Source organism: Anas platyrhynchos, chromosome 4 (assembly GCF_047663525.1).
Source record: "Anas platyrhynchos isolate ZD024472 breed Pekin duck chromosome 4, IASCAAS_PekinDuck_T2T, whole genome shotgun sequence".
Lineage (NCBI taxonomy): Eukaryota > Metazoa > Chordata > Aves > Anseriformes > Anatidae > Anas > Anas platyrhynchos.
In genome coordinates, this window is record NC_092590.1 from 9713192 (window position 1) to 9735765 (window position 22574).

The window sequence follows — 22574 nt, forward strand, 5'->3', positions numbered from 1 at the left end:
CCGGACCCCGCCGCCATTTGGCGCCGCGCCCTGGGCTCCGCCATCACGGGTGGGCTGCGAGGGGGCAGCGTGAGGGGCGTCCCCGCTTCCCCCCTGTACCCAAGTGTTAAAATGCCCAGGACAAGGTTCAGCAGTACAGGGGTAGAGCCTGCTGGCTGTTTCCTCGAGATCTGCTTGACAGCCGTGTGGTAGCGCAGTGGGGGATGCTGTGGCAGCTCCCTCAGGTGTCGTGCTGCAGCGCTACCAACTACAACAGGTGGTTGAAGTTAAAGTTTAAAAGCTTCACCGTATGTCAGAAAGCTTCTCGTGTAAATCGTCTCCTGCGTTGCTTATGATCAGGCTCGCCTCATCTTCTTAATTGCTTATGGCCAAGTCAGTAAAGATCTCTTACTAGTTGACTAAACACGTACCTAGTATTCGACGAGGAGGCTATAAAACAAATAGCTGTTTTTTTCTTAAGCCCTTAGGCTAGCACATTTGGACAGACACCTAAAGCTGGCCGGCCCTTGAGTAAGTGTGAAATGTTTTCTAAAAATTTGACGTGAAAAACAATACTGTGCCAGAGTATCTGAGGGAAGAAATCGATGCTGTACGCATCTCTACAAAATGCCCTGTTCACATTATAAAACCAAATACAGCAGCTGTTTGTCTGGTAAAATATGCTTAATCTGTGCTCAACGGATGAATTAACACAACTTTTTATAAGTACAGTTTATTTTGGGTACTTCTTAGAAGTAACCAGAAAGAACGAATTCTGATGAGGCCTCGCAAATTGCTTTCCAGTTCCAAGAGGGAATGCCAGAAGTACCACAGAGGAACCTGACTCTGAACAGCAGCAACAACAAAACAGCTTTCCACATCCTTCCATGGGCAAAAGGAGAATTTGAGAGTTCCTGTACAACATCCCTGTGATGCCAAAAGGTAAGGTAATGTCATGAAAATGTTAATTGTGCTGAGTTTCAACACGAAGAGGTTTTGACTTCCTGGTATTGGCAAGGCATTTGCCCAAGTTCCTCATTTTGCAGATGTATTTGCAGAGCTCACACATCAACTGCAGAGGGCGCGACAGTACTTGTGAATTGCTTTTTATGTGCTATCTGTAGTTCTTATTTGGAGGAAAACCTTGATTTGTTGTTTAGTAATTAATTTCTCTAAAATGCATACAATTATCATTATTTGTGTAATGTCTTGTGAGGCACCTGCTCAAGAAAAGTCAAGTGCTGTATCTTTACAATCTCTGTTAGCAAAGAAAGAGAAAATGAAGAGCACGTGTAATTTGCTATAGTGTTACTCTCTGCCTTTTCTATTTTAGAGATTATTAAACGTACGAGGGGCTCAGGGCAGAGAGTACCTCAGTGCAGAAGGATGTTTTATCAACATGGTGTCATGAGCTCTTATCAATAAAGAAGAAGAGCAACTGAATACATAAAGTAATACTGCAGAATTTCACTGTGGCAAACACCATCAGTAGGATGTGTTAATTAGCTGAAGAGTAACTAAAGCGTTTCCTAATGTTTTCTCTTTCCAAGGGAGGTGTGCTAATGGTTTGTGTTGATACCTGACCACAGCAGATGCAATGGTCTCTCTTGTACTATGAATTCAAGACATTTTTTCAACAGCACTTTTTAAACTGAAATCTTGGTGTCCGCTGACTTCCAGTCACAGATCCAGAGGTGACATATAAAATGCCACGTGAAGAACTGAACGTTTGTTGCACTGTGGTAGTTTCATTGCTGAATTTTGATCGTGCTTGCACTGGTAGGGGAATCTGAATAGAGCTTCCCATTTCACATGGGAATCCTTCTGTGCTCTGTTAATGTGAAGGCAATCATTGAATTAAAAAGCCCAGTTGCAGGTCCCACATGTGTGAAGAAGCATGCTTTCACCATCAGACTGGTGAGGAGCAGCTGTAACCACTGGGGTGGTTCCTGTGCAGTGGGCAAGGCAAGTTTATCTGCATTTTGCCCTTGTCTTAGGAGCTGGGTGCCAATGCTTTCTGTGCAGAAAATATTCCTGCAAGCAGCTGCCAGGTGTGTTGTCTGTCAGCTCGCTCGAGAGGAAGGCCTAATTAGTCAATTTTTAGGTTGCAAATCATGTTTAAGACTGAAGTGCCCCTGAGCATGTGAAGATGAACTTTACCTTCTCCTTTAATGTATGTTTATGAATTAAACACTTATGGTCAATCTGCATGGAACTAAAAGACTTCAAGAAAAAAGGTAGGAAAAGACTGTGAACTACAAAACTACTTCTTATGTTTTTTCTCTGTTCAGAAGCTAACCATGTTAATTTCTCCTCAGTTCCAAAGCAGTTTCACACAAATTTATACTCAATTAAATACACAAGTGGCTTTAACTATGTAAATTCTATCTTTTATTTTTTCTATTTTTTATTATTATTATTTTATTTATTTTTTAAACCCTAAGCTAAATTAGTACTGGCAGTCAGAGGTGCTTTTCCATGAGGCAATGTTATTAGGAAGCTGAGAGACCATCATCCTTCTGGAGGGGTCTGATGGGAAATGTGGAAGGTGCTTTGCATAGAATAATAATCATTTGTAGAAATCCGATGCTGTTTTTTTGCTCTTGCTGAAGTCAGTGGGAGCTTTATTATGGACTTAGTGAAAGTAAGATGACGTCCTTTGTCATTTCATCAGCACTTGACTCCCATAACCCGTTTTGTGTGGATGAACAGATTTTAGTCCTGATTTGAAGGGGAGAGTTGCCATGGTTAAGGCTGAGCATGACTTTGCATCCAGAGGTGTGAATTCTGTATTGTGTATCCCCTGAGTTCAGAAAATCACCCTGACTTACAGGAAAATGCTGAATAAATGCATTTAATTATATGTGGCTGTGATTGTGGTGATGTAAGGCAGCGAAATTTCAAGGTGGGAGAAAATCTTCTATCGCTTGGTAATCTGAGTGCTAAACCTATGTTGTGAACAAAGCTCTTGCTCAAGCTATGTTATGATAGCGACCTGATGAGGATTTTTGGTGTGAAAAATGCAGGACGTGGAAGTTTTTCAGGTAGTGGGTTGTAACGTCTTTGTGACTGGTTTCTGTTCCTGGAGGTAATGGCATTTCTCTCTTTTGGGGAGCTGTGAGACTGACTAAACTCGCAGTTTGCAGTGGACGCTACGATTACTGATTCCTAAGTGCTGTATCTCAACTTTATCAGAACTTTCATTGATTTTGGCATGTCGTTTCTTGTCTTTCAGTACCATCACAGAGCTGTGGGTTTTGCTGTTATTTATGAGGAGAAAGCATGGTTTTCTGGCAAAAAGGATGTTAGCCGTTGTGCTTCTTTTAAGTACATCCTGGGTTTAAGCAGTGTCAGCCGAGGTACTTTGTCCTGGTGCTCAGAACTTGTCTGTTTCTTACAAGTCAATTAGATTGCAGCTGCTGCAGGCTTCACAGGCTGTGTGGAGTGATAATTGCGAGGGTGAGCTGAAGAAAATGTTGGTCCCTGCTGGTACGTTACAGCTGCAATAAGATCAAGTGGGCCTGTTCTGGAGCCGTGCAGGGCCAGCTCAGCTTCTCTTCCGTGCTTCTGTAGGCTGTTAGGTGGAGAAGTCCAAGCGGCTGGCTGGAGCAGTGCCTTGCCTTCAAGTCTAACTCTTCTTCACTGTGTTCCTGAACTATTTCTCATCAACTGAACCAACCAAATGTGTTGCGTTGAGCCCCACAGATCCTCGTGGTTGTGTTGTTGATGAAAATGGGAAAATTTGGTGGTCGGAATCTAAGGTTTTTGCTTGCTCCAGGTGTGACTGTGCAGGAGTGGTGTGGTGTGTGTGGGGGCAAGACCCCGTTCTGCTCTGCCTCTCGCAGCCTTGAGCGATCTTCAGGAGCACAGCAAGGAAACAGAAGCCAGTGAAGTTCTCCTGGGGTGGTGGTGGGATGAAAAGGTGGGGAGGTTGTGTTCAATAGAGAAATTTTTGGGCATTTTGTTTCTGTTGGTATTAGATTAAGAGAAAGCTAAAGTCATAAAAACGGAGCAACAATTTATAGTAAGTAAAAAGGAGGCTCACTTTTTAGGTTTGTAAAAACAAACAAAAAAACCCCGCCTGTATTTCTGAAAGTGATAAAATGAACTCTTGTATTAGGTACTGCATTGAATTGATAATGATTACATGCGGTAATTTTGCTCAGCTTCAGCATGAGAATAACTGCAGTCGCTTTGAAAGGATTATACGTTTCCGTCAGTTCCTATTTTGCTGTTCCCCGGCTGTGTGTTGTAGCACTTCTCACTGTAGAATGGATTTGATAATTTTTTTCCCAGCTGTGGTAAGCCCTCTAGTCTGCAGCAGCAGTGTAAATCAGGGCATAGTGATTCAGCAGTATTTTACAAAAAATGGAGAGCTGCGCCTGGCATTTTGCCCTTTCAAATGACTAGGAAAAGGACTGGGTAAATATATACTGCGCTATTTGTCAAATACTTATAAAATAGTCTAACATCAAAATCCTGCAGGAGTGTGGATGGCATTGTTCTCGTTATGGACTCTGGAAATGTCCAGGAGGTTCTGAGGAACTTAATGATGTGCAAAAGGTGGTTCACTAGGGCTATGTACATGTGTAAAAATGTTCACACAAACTCTTTACAGGAGAAGCTTGCCATGTTAGGTTCAGTAATAAATGTGAAATTCTGCTCAAAAATCCATCTTTATATTGTAGTCTTGTCATAAAATCAGCATTACTGAATTGGCAAGCTTTGGATCAAGCACATGAGCATGAAGAAGTATTTGAAAAGCTTAGGCATATTACTTTTTTACTCAAAAATACAACTTTTGAGTCCATATTTTTTTAACAATGTCCAAACAAGTTGCCCTGCATTTTGCCATTTTGACTGCGTGCTGTGCAATAATTGATTTGTTTGATGATAGCAGCAAGCTCAGAAATAGCGTTTTTAATTTGTCTGCTGAGTTCATACTGCAGCTGTGATCTCTATTTGAAATATAACTCAAAGCATAATGAGGAAGCACGTCCATAAAGTTCACTCCGTGATGTTTTGCACTAAGGAGAAATCCGGCTGTATCATTGTTACTTTATGAAATACCGTTAGATCAGTCATTTTCTCTGGAAATAATTTCTAGAAGTTCAACTATTCTTTCACTGCAAATTGGCCACCTAGGTTCAGTTTGTATTGTTGCAGATAAGTGTCCCATTTTCTTCTTCCAGAGACGTAGAATTTCCTGTGAGTTCTACATCTTACTACCTTTATTAACTTATTCTGGCAATAAGCACGTTCACTGGAAAAATATTTTCTTCTTCTTTGCTATTTTTTTTTTCTTTTTTATTACTTTGGATATTGCTTCTATTTTCACTGCATTTTCACTTTTTTTTCTGTGAAAAACATGACAAAAACAAGGCAAAAACTTGGAGCAGCAATCAAAAGACTATATTTAGGAGAAGGCAAGGGGAGTACCTACAAAGTGTCTCTGAGGTTTGTTTCACTGTATTATACATCTGTAACTTTTGCTAATATCACCAGATTTCTGATACATCTTATTTTCCATCTTATTTTACATATACATAAGTTTTCCATAGAAAATATGCCATGAATTTAGATAGTAGATTCTATTAGTCTGTTTTTCCTGCACTATATTTCTATAGCCTTTGTAAACAGCATCTTGCTCACCTGGATTTGAGATTTGCTTCCCTCTTTTATGCTGGTGGTCAGAACCGGTTCTGTAGCTGTCAGTGATGTTAATATGTTCAAAGCATCTGGATTAAACCGTATATTGATCTGCATTTCTCTGTCGAAATATGAAAAGGGAAAAAAGTGTCCTTGTAGGAAACTCTAAGGGCATCCCTTAAGTATGTAAAAATTAAGGACTGAAACATTTTAATGTTAGCTGTCTGGAGTGAGATTGAGAACTCTTTCTAATGCTTATAGAATACACACATAAAATATAAAATGTTTGGGAATTAAAAGGATGTTACAAACAAGGGATTGCTGAACTGTATGACATGGCAATTCTGTCATGGTATGCTATAAGTGATGCATCTCTTTAGGCTTTAATCACCCTTCTCAGAACTTAAAGGGGTCATGACTATCTTTTTCACATTCACAACTTAGAGATCTTCTCCTGAAGTAGACAGGGTCTGTCTGAGGGGGTGCTGGTTCAGGGCAAAATTCTGCTATCTATTCTGCTTAAGACTGAAAACATGCATTTCATTATTATTTTTTTAACCTTTTATAAAGGAAAACCACGGCTGTAGAGCAAGGCCATGAGTGGCTTATAAGAGGTTCCAAGTGAGCTACTACTGAAGTAGTTTCCCAGGATGCAGAAACTGTGAGAAGAAAACATGGGGAGCAAAAACTCAAGGTATCACAGTAACTCACGGTAGTTTGAGACTTCTCTTTGAAGAATCTGGGTCCAAACATGATCAGTTAATCTGACAGTGTTTTGTTTCTTCAAGTGACCATCGCTTTATTCAGAGGGCCAAATTCCATTGTGAAGTTCAGTACTGAAGCTCTCTGCACCTCGTTGAGACAGCTATGGCTTGAATTCCTGTCTTCCATCAATCAGCATTACACATTTTTCATTAATGATGTTCTACAGAGGTTCTAAGTTTGTACATTTAAAAAATAATAATCTTTTTGCACAGATATAGAGGTGAAGCAAGAAGAATCACTCTTCATGTTTTAGAAGAAAAAAGGCCCACATCTCTTACTTTCAAAGTAGGGAGCGCATTTACAAATTGAAAATAAATTACAACACACAAAAATTTAGCAGGGTTAACATGCCTGCCTGTGCTACGTTTCCAATCTCCTTGACAACTCATGGTAATCAGCATTTTAGGTGGAGATTCAATAAATACTGCTCCGTGTTGTTCTGAGGTTTAACTACTGCTTTGAAACAAACATGAAACTCAAATGAAAATGTTTGCTCAGTTTCTGTTATTGGTATTCAAAAGAATATTATGGCTGTGTGGTTCTGAGCTAATTACCAGGTTTAATTATGTACCATTTGGCTTCAGTTTTGCATCCCTGAGCCTTAAAACACGTCTTGTTAACATTCTTCTTTCCGTGGTTATTGCAATAGTGTCTGGTGTGCATCATTGCCATTTATGTGAGCGGTGTACTTGCTAGAACAGGGGCGCTTCCTCAGCCTAAGATCTTAAAGATCTTATTCCAGAGTTCCTCAAATCCCTTGTCCAGAGTTTGAACTTTATGTAAGTGATGTGAAGACCCTGTATTGACCCCTGTGGAGTGATTAATTCAGCACTTCTTCCCATGTGTTCTTAGTCAACCTTTTGCTCTTCCCATTTATTCAATAATTTATTGACCAGACTGTTAACTGTGAATAATTAAAGGCAGTAATAAACCTCCTGGATAGTTGTGAGATGGCTCACAGAACATTCAGGTCCAGTTTTAACTCACTCCCTCTCCCCCTTTTTCTTTTGTTTTTGTTTGTTTGAGAGCTCTCTGTGTAGGTGTGTCTTCCATATGTGAGGAGGAAAAAGAAAATCTCCATATGAGCTTTCTAGTGTTTAGCAGCTCTGCTGTTAACACAAAAGTAATTCCGATACCTCGCCAGTTTTCATGCTAGTTTAGTTGCAAAGAAATTGCCACCAGCATTATGGCACAAAGGGGAGACCACGTTGTGGCCAAAACAAAACAGGCACAACCCCCCCACGCTTCTAAACGTGTCACGATTTGAAAGTATTGCATTTATCTGAACCCCAAAAGTAAAAGTAAAGACTTAATTTTTTGGCCAAAGGTGGTGAGGAGGAGCAATAATCATCATAGTGACTTTCTAAATGAAGACAGCTGTAATTATAAGGCTGTTCTCAGCTGGTTTTAATCAGATCAGTTTTATTGCGATCCATGAAACTCTGCAAGCTTCTGCTACTTGAAAATCTCTCGTGGCGTGTCTGGATCTTTTGATGGTTCATTATGCTGTCTTGCTATCTTCTTCCCTTCCAATTTTCTCTACCTGTTCTAATTTTGAAAGTGAAGGAACAAGAGCATTTTGGGATGAGCAGGTAAGATTAAGAAGTGCCAACAAGCAGTGGGACCGCTTGCTAATCAGCGAGTTGATTAACTATTAGGGAAGGCAAACAAATTTGGCTAATAATATGCCAGAAGAAAGAAGACATCACAGCTGAAAGTTAGCAGTTAAAGGCAAAATTCATTTCACTTGTGGAGGTGCCACTCTTGAAAGAGGCTGGACTTGCAGTGGCTTTGTTCCTGAGCTGGATTTCCTGAATCAGAGCCTTTTGCCCAAGTGATCACTGCAAGAGAGGATGCTCAGACGTTCTTGATAGGTTTCTGAGATCTAGCCCAGAAAGATGTACGGTTTTCTAACAGGCAAAGATGTGGTGAGCTTAACGGGTAGAAAGAAAAGCCCTATTCTGGCTGTGTTATTTCAGGTTTAGGCTCCCTCAGTTTCAGCTGGCCGGATTCCTTCTGGCTCTGGGATTTAAAGAAAGGGCAATTGGCATAGGAGACAACATTTGTAGAAACAATTTATCTACTTAGGTGCAATGTACTTCCAGGATTGCGAGTTTCTTCTAGTAATAGATGTGTTTCTGTAAACAGGCAGTAAAGGGAGGTAATTGGGTTTAGGAGCAGCCATTGCTCAATGACAGGAGAACATAATTCTCTGTTGTAATAAATAATAAAGGGTCCATCATGCCTGGCTTGTATTATTCAGGTACTGAAATCTATTAAACCATCAGGTATGTGAGAGTGAAGAATGAGAGGGACACATGAGTGTTCTTAGTTATTTTATGCGTTTCACCTGAGACGTATAAACTTTTCTGATCAAACAATGTCTCAAACTCTTTTAAGCTCCAACTGCTTATCTCCATTATTTTATTAAATCCTAATGTAAACATCAGTTAACAACCTCCCTCCTGCCTCTTTTAATGATGTTTAATGAGTAATTGATCTGAATTAACAGCAGGAGATGCCGTGTCATTCCTATATTTCTAACAGATTTCTTACAGATCTGTTCCCATCATTCTGTGGCTGTATTTGGCGATGAAGGGAACCTGGGATCTGATTCACCAGTCTGGGAGATGACTCAGGGCACGCGTCTTAATGAAGCGCTGCTCCTTCAGGCCTCTGACACTTCTGATGATGTTAAATAACTGTCCATTAGTTTCTGTTTATCTGACCCTTGAGCTGATGAAGATTTTTAATTTTCATCTCCAAGAAGGGCCTTTTAAATTCCTTCCTGAAAGATTTTTCTGCTAACGTCTTTGGGGGAGAGAATGAAAAATACTTCAACCAATGCAGAGTAAATAAATCATATAAACCTGAACCACCACCGATCAGCTTGTCTGAAGTGCTCAATTTTCAGTTAGTACACTCAACAATAAATCTAAGAGGAATTAGTTGAGTGAGAAACGGTTTTGCTTGTCACGAATTTTAGCATTGACGTGCTGTTTGAATTAAGTCTGGATGTGTAGTGAATTAGCATGTTTGCCCACGCTGCCCATCCATGACTTTGTTGCACTGCCTTTGGGTTTGTCTGACGTTGGGCACTGTCCATTTGCTTTACGTGGAAGAGTTGTATCGAGGGCAGCAAATCTCTGGCTTTATTGCTATGCAAGATTTGAGTCTCCTGAAAGTAGTGGAGCTCTGCAGATGAACTCCAGGCCTAGATTTAAAGGTGTGCAGTGATTCATCTACGTTTGAATGAGTTCTGTAATTTGAAAACAAATGGAAAGCTAAACGCATGTTGTAAGCTCTGTGCTTTGTTGTAAATAACGCGCATCAGTAGGAGCGCTTGCTCACCAGCTGATGGGATGTGTTGCCAATGTTGCTGCCATAAAAGCCTCATCAGCGGACAGTTGTTCAATCAGCCTCCTAGGAAGAGCAGAGAAGATTCCCTCAAATGACGGGAGCTGCATATTTATGGTGTGTAATCTGTATGCCATCTGCTAGGAGACAGGTGAGAAACAAAGTGGGGAGAGAAAAACCCCGTTATGGGGAGGGGGCCTTTAAAGAACTGCCTATTTTATACGTGTGTATTTCCCAACAGGGGGAATTGCAGCAGAAGGCAGTTACATTTCTGCAGAGTTGTGCTTCTGAACTTCAGACAGAGAGCAACTGGGAACTGTGTAGCTCTCTGGGAGCTACAAGAAATATTTATTTCTTAAATGGCTCAGTGTGCAAAAGCAAGGAACTCTCCCTTCTGTCATTAGGTAATTGCGGCTTGTGATGGCAGGTGTGCTGGCTTTGGCTTTGGTCGCCAATATGCGAGCAAATGGCATCAGCAGCCTGTGTCTGTCTTACAGAGGGCAGGAGCTCCTCCTGCCGAGAGCTGCTGTTGTGCCTGGCATCTGCTCTAGCATATGGGGATTTCTTGCATCGTGCTGATTAACTGCAGCAGGAACAGTTTTAGTGTCGTTTAGCAAGAGCATAAATATTCTAATAACCTATGGAGAAGAGATTTTATATTGAAATGCATCTCTTCTGTCGTTTGTCTGAGTATTTCAAGTGGACCAACTTTAATTTGGTGAGTGGAACATGGTCACAATGGTAGCAAGAATTGACTTCTGGGTTAGATGGGTCAACGTGTGTCAAGTATCTTCGAGTCTAATTGTTGAGAGGCACTGTAGTCTAATGTGAGTTACAGATTGTTACCCCCTCTGTGTTAGGCAAAGATTTCCATTGGTTGACACGCTGAACTTCTGAAATTAAAGATATATATGTGTATATTTTTCCTGGAAGCCGGTGGAATGATTTAATTTCTGCAGACAAGCTTGTGTAGACACCAGGCAAGAGCTGCCCTGGTTTCCTGTAGCAGCCCATGGTTGCCCTTGCAGAAGAGCTGTTGCCTGAAGCAGGCCGGTTCCCTTGGTGTCCTGAGATACAGCTTTCTGCTACAAGCCCTGAATCCCCGTTCCTGTCGGGTATGTGAATCACTGGTGGCTGTTGTTAGGATTTTGGGCCGTGATCTTTAGGCAAAACAAGCCCAAGCTTGATGTGAGTCATTTGGCACGAGAAATGGGTAGATTCCCGGTCATGAAGCGTTCAAGGCATGTGGGATGGCAGTGATATGGAGGAGCTTTCCCTGCTGACAGCTTTTGAAAGGAGCTCACGTGAAGAGCACGCTTGGGAGGCCCTGCCAAAGCATCTGTATATCAGCTCCAAGGCTTCTGGGTGCTCGGAGCTAATGGTAAATTAATCGTGTACGGAATCATTCCTTAAAGCAGACAGTGAGCCATACACACACTGTGAGTGGCGATTTATCAAACCGAGCTGATTGTTAAATAAATGCTCCTGTGCAATTTGTAATGGATGTGTTTTTGGTTCATATTGATATGACTGGATCTGACATAGTTGTGATGAGTAATTCAGCTTCATTAGAAGGCAGCTTAATCCATTGCTGTGTTTTCCCCTAATTCCAACTGGAAGTGCTTTCAGAATGGCCCTAGTAAGAAAAGGGTTGAAATAATTTGGTGCCTGTGTTATTCCCCAGGTTTGCTCAAGGTAGCAGCCCTCGCTTCTGGAAGACCTGCTTCTTTCTTTCAAAACCAACCCATTTCCAAACACCCTCGTGCTTTCCTCCTGAAGGAAAAAGCAGGGGTTTTAAAGTCTTGTCTTATCATATGCCTGTCTCAGTCTTGGAAGCCACGTTTCAATCTCCATTCTGAGAAGAAGGATGGCACTACTGCCTTTGAGGTGGCAGCGTGCTCCTTCTAAATGGCAAAAGCGTAGGAAATTCTGGAATGTGATTCTGCTGGGTTGACACATTTATTTCCCAGCCTTGAAAAGTCAGTGCTGCCAGTTGAACCTAGTTATGCTCCAGAAAAAAACAATGTTGGACTAATGTGTAGCTCCAAAATAAGGTGTTCAGTCTGCTCTATGAGTAGCAGTTGTCCTTTCTATGCAGCGGATAATTTGGAGGTGTTCATTCATCTCCTTGAGTGGCGAGGTGACTGTTCTTCAGTCGGTGGGAAGGTTTCAGGTTATAGGAAAGGCAGCTCCGTTTTGGCAGAGGAACGAGCTACTAATAGGTCCCTCTAACAGAGGAAACCATTTCGTATTTCATTGCTAGAAATAAGCCAATGCTGCAAAATTTGAATCAACTCCAAACTTCAGTAAACCTCAAATTTAGGATTTCTTTTCAGGTCTGATAAAAGATCCATACTAGCTGCAAAATGGAAATCCTAAATTGTGGTCCAAACTCCCTCAAAGTTAGGGATTATTCTAACGAATCTAAAATTGCACTACTAGACTACTTTTTGGTATTGAAGTTGAGTTTAATGCACTTAAGTCAAGTCGCTATAAGCATAGAACTTTGCTGTTTAGAAAAATTAAATTTACGTGTTTTCTTTTTTTTTTCTTCCCTATAGCGAACCTTTCTTTGCAGGTGTTTTCTTTTGGTAGCTCTGCTTCTGGTACTAATCCTTCCTCCCAGGCTTGGCAGCCAAGTCTTGATATAGTCATTGCACTGCATTTCTTCTTCTCAGCATCAGCTAGATTTAATCACTCCCCCGAGCAGAGATGGAAATTGAGCTTGCCTCCAGCACGCATGAACTTGGTAAATACTGGTGTGATAGGAGGGAGAAAATGGAAAAGGCTGCAAATCCCACTGCAGTTAATTCCTTAATCCAATATTAAGGATCCTAGGTCTGTCTGTACAAATATTGACTACTGTCCAAGAACATAAAAGCAGTAGTTCAGCCTTAAAAGAGACAGGAGTGCTTCTCTCTCTGGGAAGAGCATTTAGAAAGAAAATAGGTTTCTTCCATAGAAATTAGAGGTGTGGGTCACCAGCTGGTGTTTATTTGTGCAGTTATGACATGAAAATTTATTTCACGATGCCATCCTAGTCTGTCTTTCTTTTGGCCACTACTGTCCTCTGGTTAGGTAACATCTGCCCTAGAACACAATTGGTTTGAGCTTAGAGTTTGAATGATCCAATCATTTCCTACTCTTACCCACGTTGGTTATTATCTCTCCGCATGATGCAGAGCCCTAATTATGCACCGGAGCTGATGTCAGGAGAGGAGAAGGGACAAAGAGATGCATTTTGTTGGTGTTGAAAGATCAGTTTGTAGGCAGATATTTCACGTTTGTTTCCTAAAGCAAACACGTCAGCTACTCTCATGTGGAAGATGTCATGAGAAAATTAGAAAGCTTGTTAGGTAAAATTAGAAATAAGAACAGAGCCTCTGAGTGGATTTGGTAAGTCAGACAAGTAATTCTGAAATATTCATCCTTCATCAAAGTCAAAATGCTTTTCACAGAGCTTTACAAAACCGAGTATGGTGTAAGAACGTGGGCTGTTTCTGCCCAATTTATGCACGTTTTTCTGTGGTGGGGATACTTTCCACACCCATTGTGTTGTTTCCTTCTTTGTTCATGGAAATGGTTGTCGTAAGGGATTTTTTCACGGCTCCAAGTCACCCTAAACTACCTGAGCGGGTGTTTAGTGGTGGCAGATCTTGGTTGCTTTGTAGTGAGACAAATCATGAGGTTCTCCCTCCCTCCTGGCTGCTTTCTCCAAACGAGAGAGAGAGTTTTCATGGGGGCATTGCAGCACATAACCTCACATAGCACAGAAGAGCAGTGGATATTCCTTGCTAGGTAGTAGCTTAAAAATGTGAAGGCAAAGGAATGGTAGTGCCTGGAAAGAGACCAAAGGTTCCCAGGAGTGGCAGGTGGATAACTCTTCAAGGCTTTTAATGACGGCTCTGCAGCTGCAAGACCTAGGTGTATTTCTGTTTTTGGCTGGGGAACAATGTTTAGGAAAGCTGGGGTTGTGAGTTGCGAGGTGCTAGATGTTCTGGCCTTAACTAATACAACGCTCTGGTCCTGCTACCATTTACCTTGAGACTTGCAGGGGAGGGGACGTGGACTGGGAGATGCCAGGCTCTGCTCCAAGGGAACCAGCCACTGGGGGCATGGGGGTGGCCCGGGAGGCTCAGCCTAGACGTGAGGAACAATTTATTTACTGGGAGAGTGGTCAAACAGTGCAACAGGCTGCCCAGCAAGGTGGCTGATGCCCCAAACCTATCCGTGCTCCAGAGGCATTTGGGCGATGCCCTCGTTAATCTGTTTTGGCTTTTGGTTAGCCCTGAAGCGGACCCGATGATCACTGAAGGTCCCTTCCACTGAACTGTCCTATTTTAAAAGCTGCATGTGTGCAGGTTTTACATTGCAACTGGCTGCCTCTAAGTAGAGCTGCCCAGAGAGCAGGTAGAAATGTCAGTGAGAGATCAGGCAGACAGCCCCTCGCTGCCTTAAATTTAACATAACACCACCACCACTGGAGCAGCGGGCTGCAATGAAGGCATCGTGTCCCCCGATGAATCCCCTTTTGGAGCGTGTCACCAGAGTGCTCATTAAACAACACTGGGCCAACAGGGTCACTGGCCAGCGACTTCTCCTCATTTTGTTTGCACGGGTTTAACGCTCTCCTTCCTTCCCTTCTGCAAATAAATCAGTCAGCCTCTTTGCAGAAAGTGGGTATTCATCAAAAAAGGATAAGAGAAGTAAAATTTTTAGCAATACTTTGTTGCTAGTCTACCTATCTAGATAGGTTCCCCTATTCCCTATGTTACTGAGAACTTGCTCCATTTCTAATAATTATTTCAGTGTTGTTTTTTTAATGTTCACATGGAAATGCCCTAGGGAAAAAATGTACTTATTATCCATTCACTGTTTTGTGCTGAGCAGGAAAGGCAGGTCACTTCTCTGCTGTGGAGTTGCATACAATGTGTGTTTGCAGTGTACTTAGCAGAGACCAGCCACTTAATTGGGGAACTGAAGGCAGACAGAAATTAGCCATACAGCATCCTGGGGAGGGGGAGGAGGAGAAGTTATCCCCGTTTGCCTGATCACTAGCAAATTGGGATCTGTTTTTGGCTGGGTCTTAGGCAAAAGTGTAAAATTCTGGATGCATAATGTGATTGTCGTCCAGTTTTTAATTATTTATTAGCTTAAAAACACTCTGAGAAGGAATGTCTTGTTTTCTAGGATGAGTCTCCTGGAGAGACCTAAGGGTCTTTGTTAGCTTCCAGGCACAGAATAAAATAGAAGTTACTGAGATGTAAGGATGATCCAAAATGAGTTTTTCTCAGGAGCAGGAAATAAAGTGCTTTTATCTTCTGTCAGCTTTCAGGCTACCTGTATTTGCCGCGTCACCTTGTGAAGTTCTTGCGCTTAATCAAATCTGCAATTTTTCACATGCAATTTATCAAAAGAACACATGCAAACCTGACAGGTTGTCTTTGTCTGTGGACTGTAAAGCCTTTTTAATTTGCTGGTGTTTTGCACTGTTCCCACTTAAACTGACAGCTGAGTAAAACCAGGCATTCCTTCACTTGGTGCTTCCACAGAGCTGTGGGGTTTTGGACTCCAGACAAGGCGTAAGGTGTTCCCAAGCGGTGTTGGCAGTGTCAGGTCATTTAGAAACACATCGGCATTGCAAGAGACAGGTAATGCTGGTGATCACATACCTGACTGCTCTCTCATCTATGTTGATGGCAAATTCGTGTGCAGTGAGGGCGTTAAGCATAGGTCTCTGAATCAGAACTCCAAGCGGAGCTTGTAACTAGGAGGAGTCTTTAAAATAACAAGAGGTGAGCTGAAAAGCATAATACAGAAGAGCCTGTGAGGAGTGGTCTCGAGAACTTTGGGCTCAGCCTGTAAGAACAGAGCTATGGACAGCTCTTGCCATAATCTCATTCGTATGGCAGCACTTTGCCATCACCCCTAGGTCTGGTTCTTAAAAAAATGTAGTTGTCTGCTACCGACAGCAAAGTAGGGGATGACAGCAGCTGTGTTAGACGGGCTCAGCTGCTTCCAGTTGTCCTCGGTGGCTGACCCTAACTTACTCCCTTTTCTCTGTTCCTCCAGAAGGCTGCTCCTGATGCCCGGGTCCCAGGAAGGGCGTTGTTTTCTTGCGGTTTATTGGCTGTAGAAAGAGGAGATCTCTGCAGAGTTTGTGCTAGGATATGGTAAAAGTGTTGTAAGCTTTTATCCAGATTGGTGAAGAGTTGGTAATCTGTTGATGCACGTTACTTTCTGTGGAGTTCCCTGGGATACGGAGAGGTAGGAGAGCAGAGCACTCTTTTCCTGCGGCTGAAATGGCCCCGTAAAACTAGGTTATTAGGAGCAGGCAGGTACCTAGCACTTTTGTTTGTTTGTTTTGAAAAATCAATGTACTGATTTGTCTTTCTCTGCTCCCCTCAACACATTAAAGGTACGCCAGGTAAGTACTGTCAGCTTCAGACTGAATTATGCTTTGGAGCATGAACATAAAGTTAATACAGAAAAATTTGACTGAAGATTCTCAGACCGAGTTTTGCTTTGTGTCAAACATGGAAATTGCTTGACCTATCATCAGAGTTTGAACTAAAACCAAAACTTGTTCCTCAGCAAGATGTCTCCTAAGCCAGAGCCAGCTGCTCAGCTCTTGGAATGCCGCAGCAGAGTACACCTACTCCGTGCAGGTTTTTTCATATTTCATTTCCATGTTTGAGTGACCACCTAATACATCTTGGCTTTGAAAATATGCAAAGAAACCGAAATGTTTGAAAAGTGGCAGTTAGGCGCTTCCCTTCCCTTCCCAGGTTTGATCAACACGCGATCAGATGATGCCAGGTACTCAGTTGGAACTTGGCACCGATTGTTCCACTGTGTAGGCTGGCGACGGTGTGTAAACAAATTAGTAGTGATTGTGGTGTACCAGCTGGTTGCTATATAGCTGGATACTTTGTGTATTCGTCTGTATCTGTCCATAGGCAAACCAATGCAGAAGCTTTACGTAGACCTTTGTCAGTGATTAATTGGCAATGTCAACACTGAAATATTTCATTCCCCCTCCCCCCCCAATCTTTCTCACTAGCTTAGTTAGAACTGCCAGAATTATGTTTCTGTATGCACGCAGGCAAAGTTGGAGTCAACCGTGTGATTTGGTTTTCCTGGGGGTAAGGTATTTGATGGGAAGTTACAAGGTGCTAATTCTCAGTGCAGCAAGGTCCTAACATGTAACCAGTTGCCACAGCTCTTGTCTCTCAGCCTGGAAGAGGGAGAGGTAGCTTCAGAATTTAACATTTCTGGACAACCTTGAAGTTACTGAGATTTTTGGATGGAGTAGTTACTGGGAGCAGAAATCCAAGCTGAACAGAACAAGGAGCTCTCTGAAACATTCAGGACAGATTTCTGTTCTCAACTAAAAAGCTCAGAAGTTTGATAAAGTTTTGAAATAAATTAATGAGGTTCCATGAGCCATACTTGGTAAAACTTTATTTCGTGGCATACGTATATAAGTTCACCTTGCTAGTCCTGCACAACCTTTCTGCTTTGTTTTCCTTCCTGCCACTCCTTATTTGTAGATGCACAATTCATAAAGCTTTCAAGAATATTCTTGGGAAAACTAGTGTGACTATTTTCCAGGTGGTAAACTTTGCTGTGTTATCAAGATACTACACTTTTGATGCTTTTGTGTAGAACAATTTTACACAAAATATTGTTTTTCTTCCTCCTTGGTGTATTTTGGCGTGGTTTTTCTACCTCAAGATGAAGACATTGCTACTACTTAAATAACATTACTGTTTTTCTTATGCTTGAGCTTGCAAGGTGTGTGAGAATGGTCTCTCCGTGACTTTCCAGCCCTCTGTCAACAGATCTTTAGCCAGCTGCCATTTCCCACACCGTACATTTCTTTCAAATCTGTAGAGCCCAGTTCCCAACTTCACTCCCTGTGCTAGGCTGAGTGCCCTGAACTTCCCTGCTCTGTACACGCGATGTTTTCCTCAGCTTAATTGTGGCTGGCGTGCTGCTAATCGATGTGTGGGCTCTTAGCCACGGGCACTCGTACTGAGATATTTAAGAAAATAAGCCTGTCAGCCTTAGCAAGGTTTGGATAAACACAGAAGTGTGCTGAACTGCCTTCCCAGAAACGCGTGGACTGGATTCACTCGCTTGTGGATTGTGGCCCGGGAGAAGGCATGAGAAGAGGCAAAGCTCCCTGGAAATCAGGAGCATCTCAGACCTGGAGTGAAGCCCGGGCGCTGGGGTCCTCGCTACTGCCCAAAGCAAGTGCTACAGTGACTGCACTGCACGAGGATGGATTCTTTGTATTACAATCAGTAAACAGGGAGCTATGAAACGTGTCAAAGGGAAGAGTTGGTGTGTCTGAAGCATGAGGCTACTCTGAAAAAGGATCCTACTCAGGGTGCAGGAGCGGAGGCAGAGGGCAGTCCCAGTGCCCAAGGGGCAGCCTGTCTCTCTGGCAAGCAAAATGGCCCGGGAGAGACACCCTCAGGAAAGGGGGGCCCCAGAGCCCTTCAGCATCCTCCTCCTTCCACCCCAGGGCCTCTTTCAGGCCTCTTTCAGAAGCCCCCTCCCAACACGGCCATGTCGGGCCTGGGGCGTGGCGCCATCACTGCGGCCATCACAGAGGCCTCCTGATATCACAGTGGCATCTGCCCCCCGGCGTTGTCCTGGGGCCTATAAAAGCCCCTGCGCCTGGCCCCCCCCTCGCTGATCCCCCAGGATCTCTAGCGACCACCAGACATGGCTGGGATTAAGAGAACCTGGGGCGACAGCTGCCCACCCCTGCGTGGGACCAAAGCGCCTTGGGCTATGGAGCCTGCGAAGAAGTGGAGGCGGAGGAGCGCCAGTGGAGACGGAGCGGCCGCGGCGGATGGTGTGGAGCCCATGGAGGTGGATCCACCCGTGGAGGAGGAAGAGCCGATGGAGGTGGATCCACCTCCATCCCATCTGGTGTGGCACAACACCATCGTGCCAGGGCTCCCACCAGCGAGACAGCGTCATCGTCATCGCAGAACCGCCCGGACCGCTCCGTACTCCCGGCACTGCCTCCGCCGCCACGTGTAGGGGGGAGAGGCCATCCCGTTACCATCATGCCGGATTGCCTGCACATGGCCTCTCCCCCCTTCCCTCCCCCGCCTTTCCTCTTGCCCCTCCAATTCCCCTTCCCCTTCCCCACCTTTCCTGCAGAAGTGTCATCTCTTGTGCACGGAGCCCCAAGCACTGGGCAAGAGCGCACTCGGCTTCCTCTGGGCTGCTGCAGCGGGCGACAGGAGAAGCCCTGCAAAGGCCACGCTGGGCGTGGGGTGTCTCCAGAAGGCTGCCAAGAGGTGCTTGAAGACGAAGCCTGGCCCTGCATGGCGGTGCACAGAGAGCAGCAGCAGAGCCCTGGAAACGGGCACGCAGACAGCTGTTCCTCTGCAGAAGCAGAAGTCTTCAGGCCTGCCAGGAAGAAGCGCGGGAGTGCAGCGTGAAGTCCCTTCAAGGTGCTTGGGTACCAGCTCTTCCCAGGACGGGGCAACAGACTGATAGAATAATCATAATAAATACATAAATGCGTTGCAACAACAACAATAAACAACAACCAGTAAGCAACCACTTTCCTCTCGGATTTGGTGTCATTTTTGTGGCTACGCCTGAACTCCGGGATCCCCTTCTGGTCTCCCCTAGACAGGAAAGATCCTGATGGGTGTGGAGCGGGCACAGCCCAGGGCACACGAGGCAGTGAGGGGCCGGGGCACACGGCATACAAGGGCAGGCTGAGGGATCTCCTTGGGTCAGCACGAAGGAGAGAAGGCTCAGGGGTGGACCTGACAGCTGCCTGCAGGGAGGGAGTAGAGAAGATGAAGCCTGCGTCCTCTCTGAGGGGCTCTGTGGCAGAAAGGTGAGCAGCACCAGGCCCACGCTTGCAGGTGGAGACAGCCCAGGCAGCAAAAAGGAACAGATTGTCTGCACAGGGGTGCTCAGACAGAACCGGTGTCCAGAAAGACTGCAAAGTCTCTGTCCTGAGGGACAGCTGACCTTGTGTGTTTAAGGTTGGGTGTTAAAACCCTGGACTCGCCAGATGTTGGAAAGGACTTAAAGAGACCATCCTGTTCCAAGCCCCCTGCCATGAGCAGGCACAGCTTCCACCAGACCGTGGTGCCCAAAGACCCATCGAATCTGGCCTTCAACCACTTCCAGGGATGGGGCATCCACGGCTTCTCTGGGCGATTTGTTCCAGTGCCTCACCACCCTCAGAGCAAAGGATTTCTTTCTAATACCTAACCTAGTAGTTCTGTTTTGTGTTAACTGGGTGGAAAAATAAGGGATTTTTGAATGAGCTAGGTTAAAATTATACAGAAATGTGATTTGCACAACTGATTGTCTTTACTTGGAAGAGAGGTGGAATAGCATTTTGGGAAGGTGGAGAAGGTGCGTAGTAGGGGCTTTGTGATGAAAAGTTGGTAGAAGAACTAATGAATTAACTTAAATTCAAAGGCTCCTGCTTGATGGTATAAACCAACTTGTAGATGCGAATTTAATATTTTTTCACCATACTTGGAGGTAACCATAACGTGGAGTTACTGGGTAATTGCCTGCTTTGGAATTTCACGATTTGTCTCTGAAGCATCATCACGTACAGAGCTAGTCCACTAATCCAGTTCCCCACGACAAGTACTAAAGCAGGTATGCATTTAAAAATGATGAAGACAGACTGACCATAGTTTATGTGATGTGAACATATGTTAGTGTTAAAATGGTCTTCCTGAAAGGTCTTCTTACTCTACAAATTAGTAATTACACAACTTTGCTTGTAAGTAGAGCAATAGATAGTCTCATTGATGAAGCTTGTTGTTGAAGTCACTGAAGTCCTACAGCTGTAGAGACTCTTTACGTTGACACAATGTCATTGCTAAGGATGGCATTTTGTAATGGAAATCTCTATGGAAAAGAAGAATACTTCTGTTTAGGTTGTTCATTTACTCAAGGGAGATAACCCAGCAAACACTTCCATACTTCCTGGCAAGAAGTTGTTAATTATTGTGTTGTAGTCATCTTGACAGAGATGTCGTTCTCATGTGGGTGGACAGCTCAGAGAATACACGCAGAAAGTGCTGTACGAAAGGGTTGCCTCTGGAAAGTCTCTTTCTTCACAAAGAGACTCGACAGGCATTGACATCAGAGCATCAGTTGCGGAGCGTACTGGTTGCAGTGGTGGAGAGACTTGTTTGGTGTCAATGAAGTGTCAGCAGGCAAATCCATGAAGTATGGCATGAAAAGCAGACCTTGTATTTGGTGAATAGTTGTGGGTGCTCTGATTCTCCGTTAGTACTCATTGAGGTAATAGGGCTTCTTTGTTCCTACACTGCTTGTGTGCAGACAGTGAGATAGGAAGTAGTAGAACTGTTCTTGATGAGCAGTAGCATAACTAAGAGTCACAATTAGCGATATTTTGGATAATTGACTTCTGTGATGCTAGAGAATTCTGTGATTGCGTTTGGAAAAGTGCTAGCTACTACAACCCTTTGAAATCGAATGCTGGGTGCATAAGCACTTTGTAGTCCCTTGGGGAAATAATCATGAGAGTGTTTTAAAGGGGTTTTTATTAACATGTTTTAGTTCAGACATGATTCAGATATTTTTGTTCCCCGTCTGAGTGATACATCTACTTGTCTGTCATCAAATAATTTGGGTTTAATTACAGAAACACATTTGGGGATCATAATTTAGTTAGTGGACTGTGTATTTTCTCAAAGTTATGACTGTACATAAAATAAATGCAGGAACGGTACCTAATGTGAGTTCTTCAATGCAGAGCCATGTGTTATTTGTCTATATGGTTTTCTATAGTAAAGGTCTGATCACTTATTCCTGTGTTTGCATTAGTATGTGTAAAAGAATCACAATTATGTATTTATATATATATGTTCCCATATGTAGATAAGTGTTTTTTAAAAATCTGTCCTCCACAGTTTCCAGTACCTTAATAACTTTATGAATCTGGGTACAGAAAGCCTCTGACTGTATCAACACCTCTTGAGTCCAAAAGGCCACCTTAATAGTTGGATGGCTATTCCTCCAACTGTTAGTTGCAATAATCTTAGCTCTGTAACTCTTATTTGAAGAGTTTGTTTCATAAGCAACATCAAACAGATCAGATTATTTTATCATTTCCAAACTTGAGCATACATAAATGCAGAATCCAATAAATCTTGAAAAACTACTTCATGATTTTTATATAGAACTTATTTTTATATAGAACTCATTGCTTTTCTTCCTCCCTAAAATACTTGCTTTAAGGTCTTTTTCTTGAATTTTATTTATTTTTTTTGCAATTATGTGCGGGGAATTTAGGTATAACATATAATAATGAGGTGTGAGAATCTTTGTTAGTACAATTAGTGAACACAAGATGAATTCAGAGTCATGAATTTCACATCCCTAACCCCAAACCATCCAGTGGGATGTTTCAGGACCAGTGCTTTAAACAGGCTACACCAAACTGAAGAGTAGTGGAAAAAGATCTGACGCGTGCATCACAGAGCAGGCAAGTTTCCATGTTCACAAATGGTAGGTAGAGCATTATCATTCGGACACTGGCTGAAAAGCATGTTTAGCAAGGTGCCGGCTAGTGAGTCTGGGCAGTTGGTATTTTACAGGCCATTTCTATAGAAACAATAAAAAAAAAAACTCTTTCCACCACAAAGTTGACTCTCAAAAGCTACAAATATCTTTCTGATCCTATTGAACTACATTTCAATTGCCATCTGATGTTTTGGGCTCCATATGCCCCTCAGATGAGGCCACGTAACACTGCCTTGAGATACCCACAGGCAGTATATGATTTA

The 22574-nt window shown here is 43.2% G+C and overlaps 1 protein-coding gene across 1 annotated transcript in view; it reads left to right on the forward strand.

Annotated features, from left to right (window-relative positions):
* The first annotated feature begins 151 nt into the window (after positions 1–151).
* Positions 152–22574, forward strand: part of LOC101802220 (centromere-associated protein E) — a 57901-nt gene continuing 35478 nt past the window's right edge. The window contains exons 1-2 of the mRNA XM_072036959.1: positions 152–510; positions 784–921. Of these exons, the coding sequence (XP_071893060.1) occupies positions 912–921 (10 nt within the window). The 5' untranslated portion in view covers positions 152–510; positions 784–911. The remainder of the gene's footprint in view (positions 511–783; positions 922–22574) is intronic.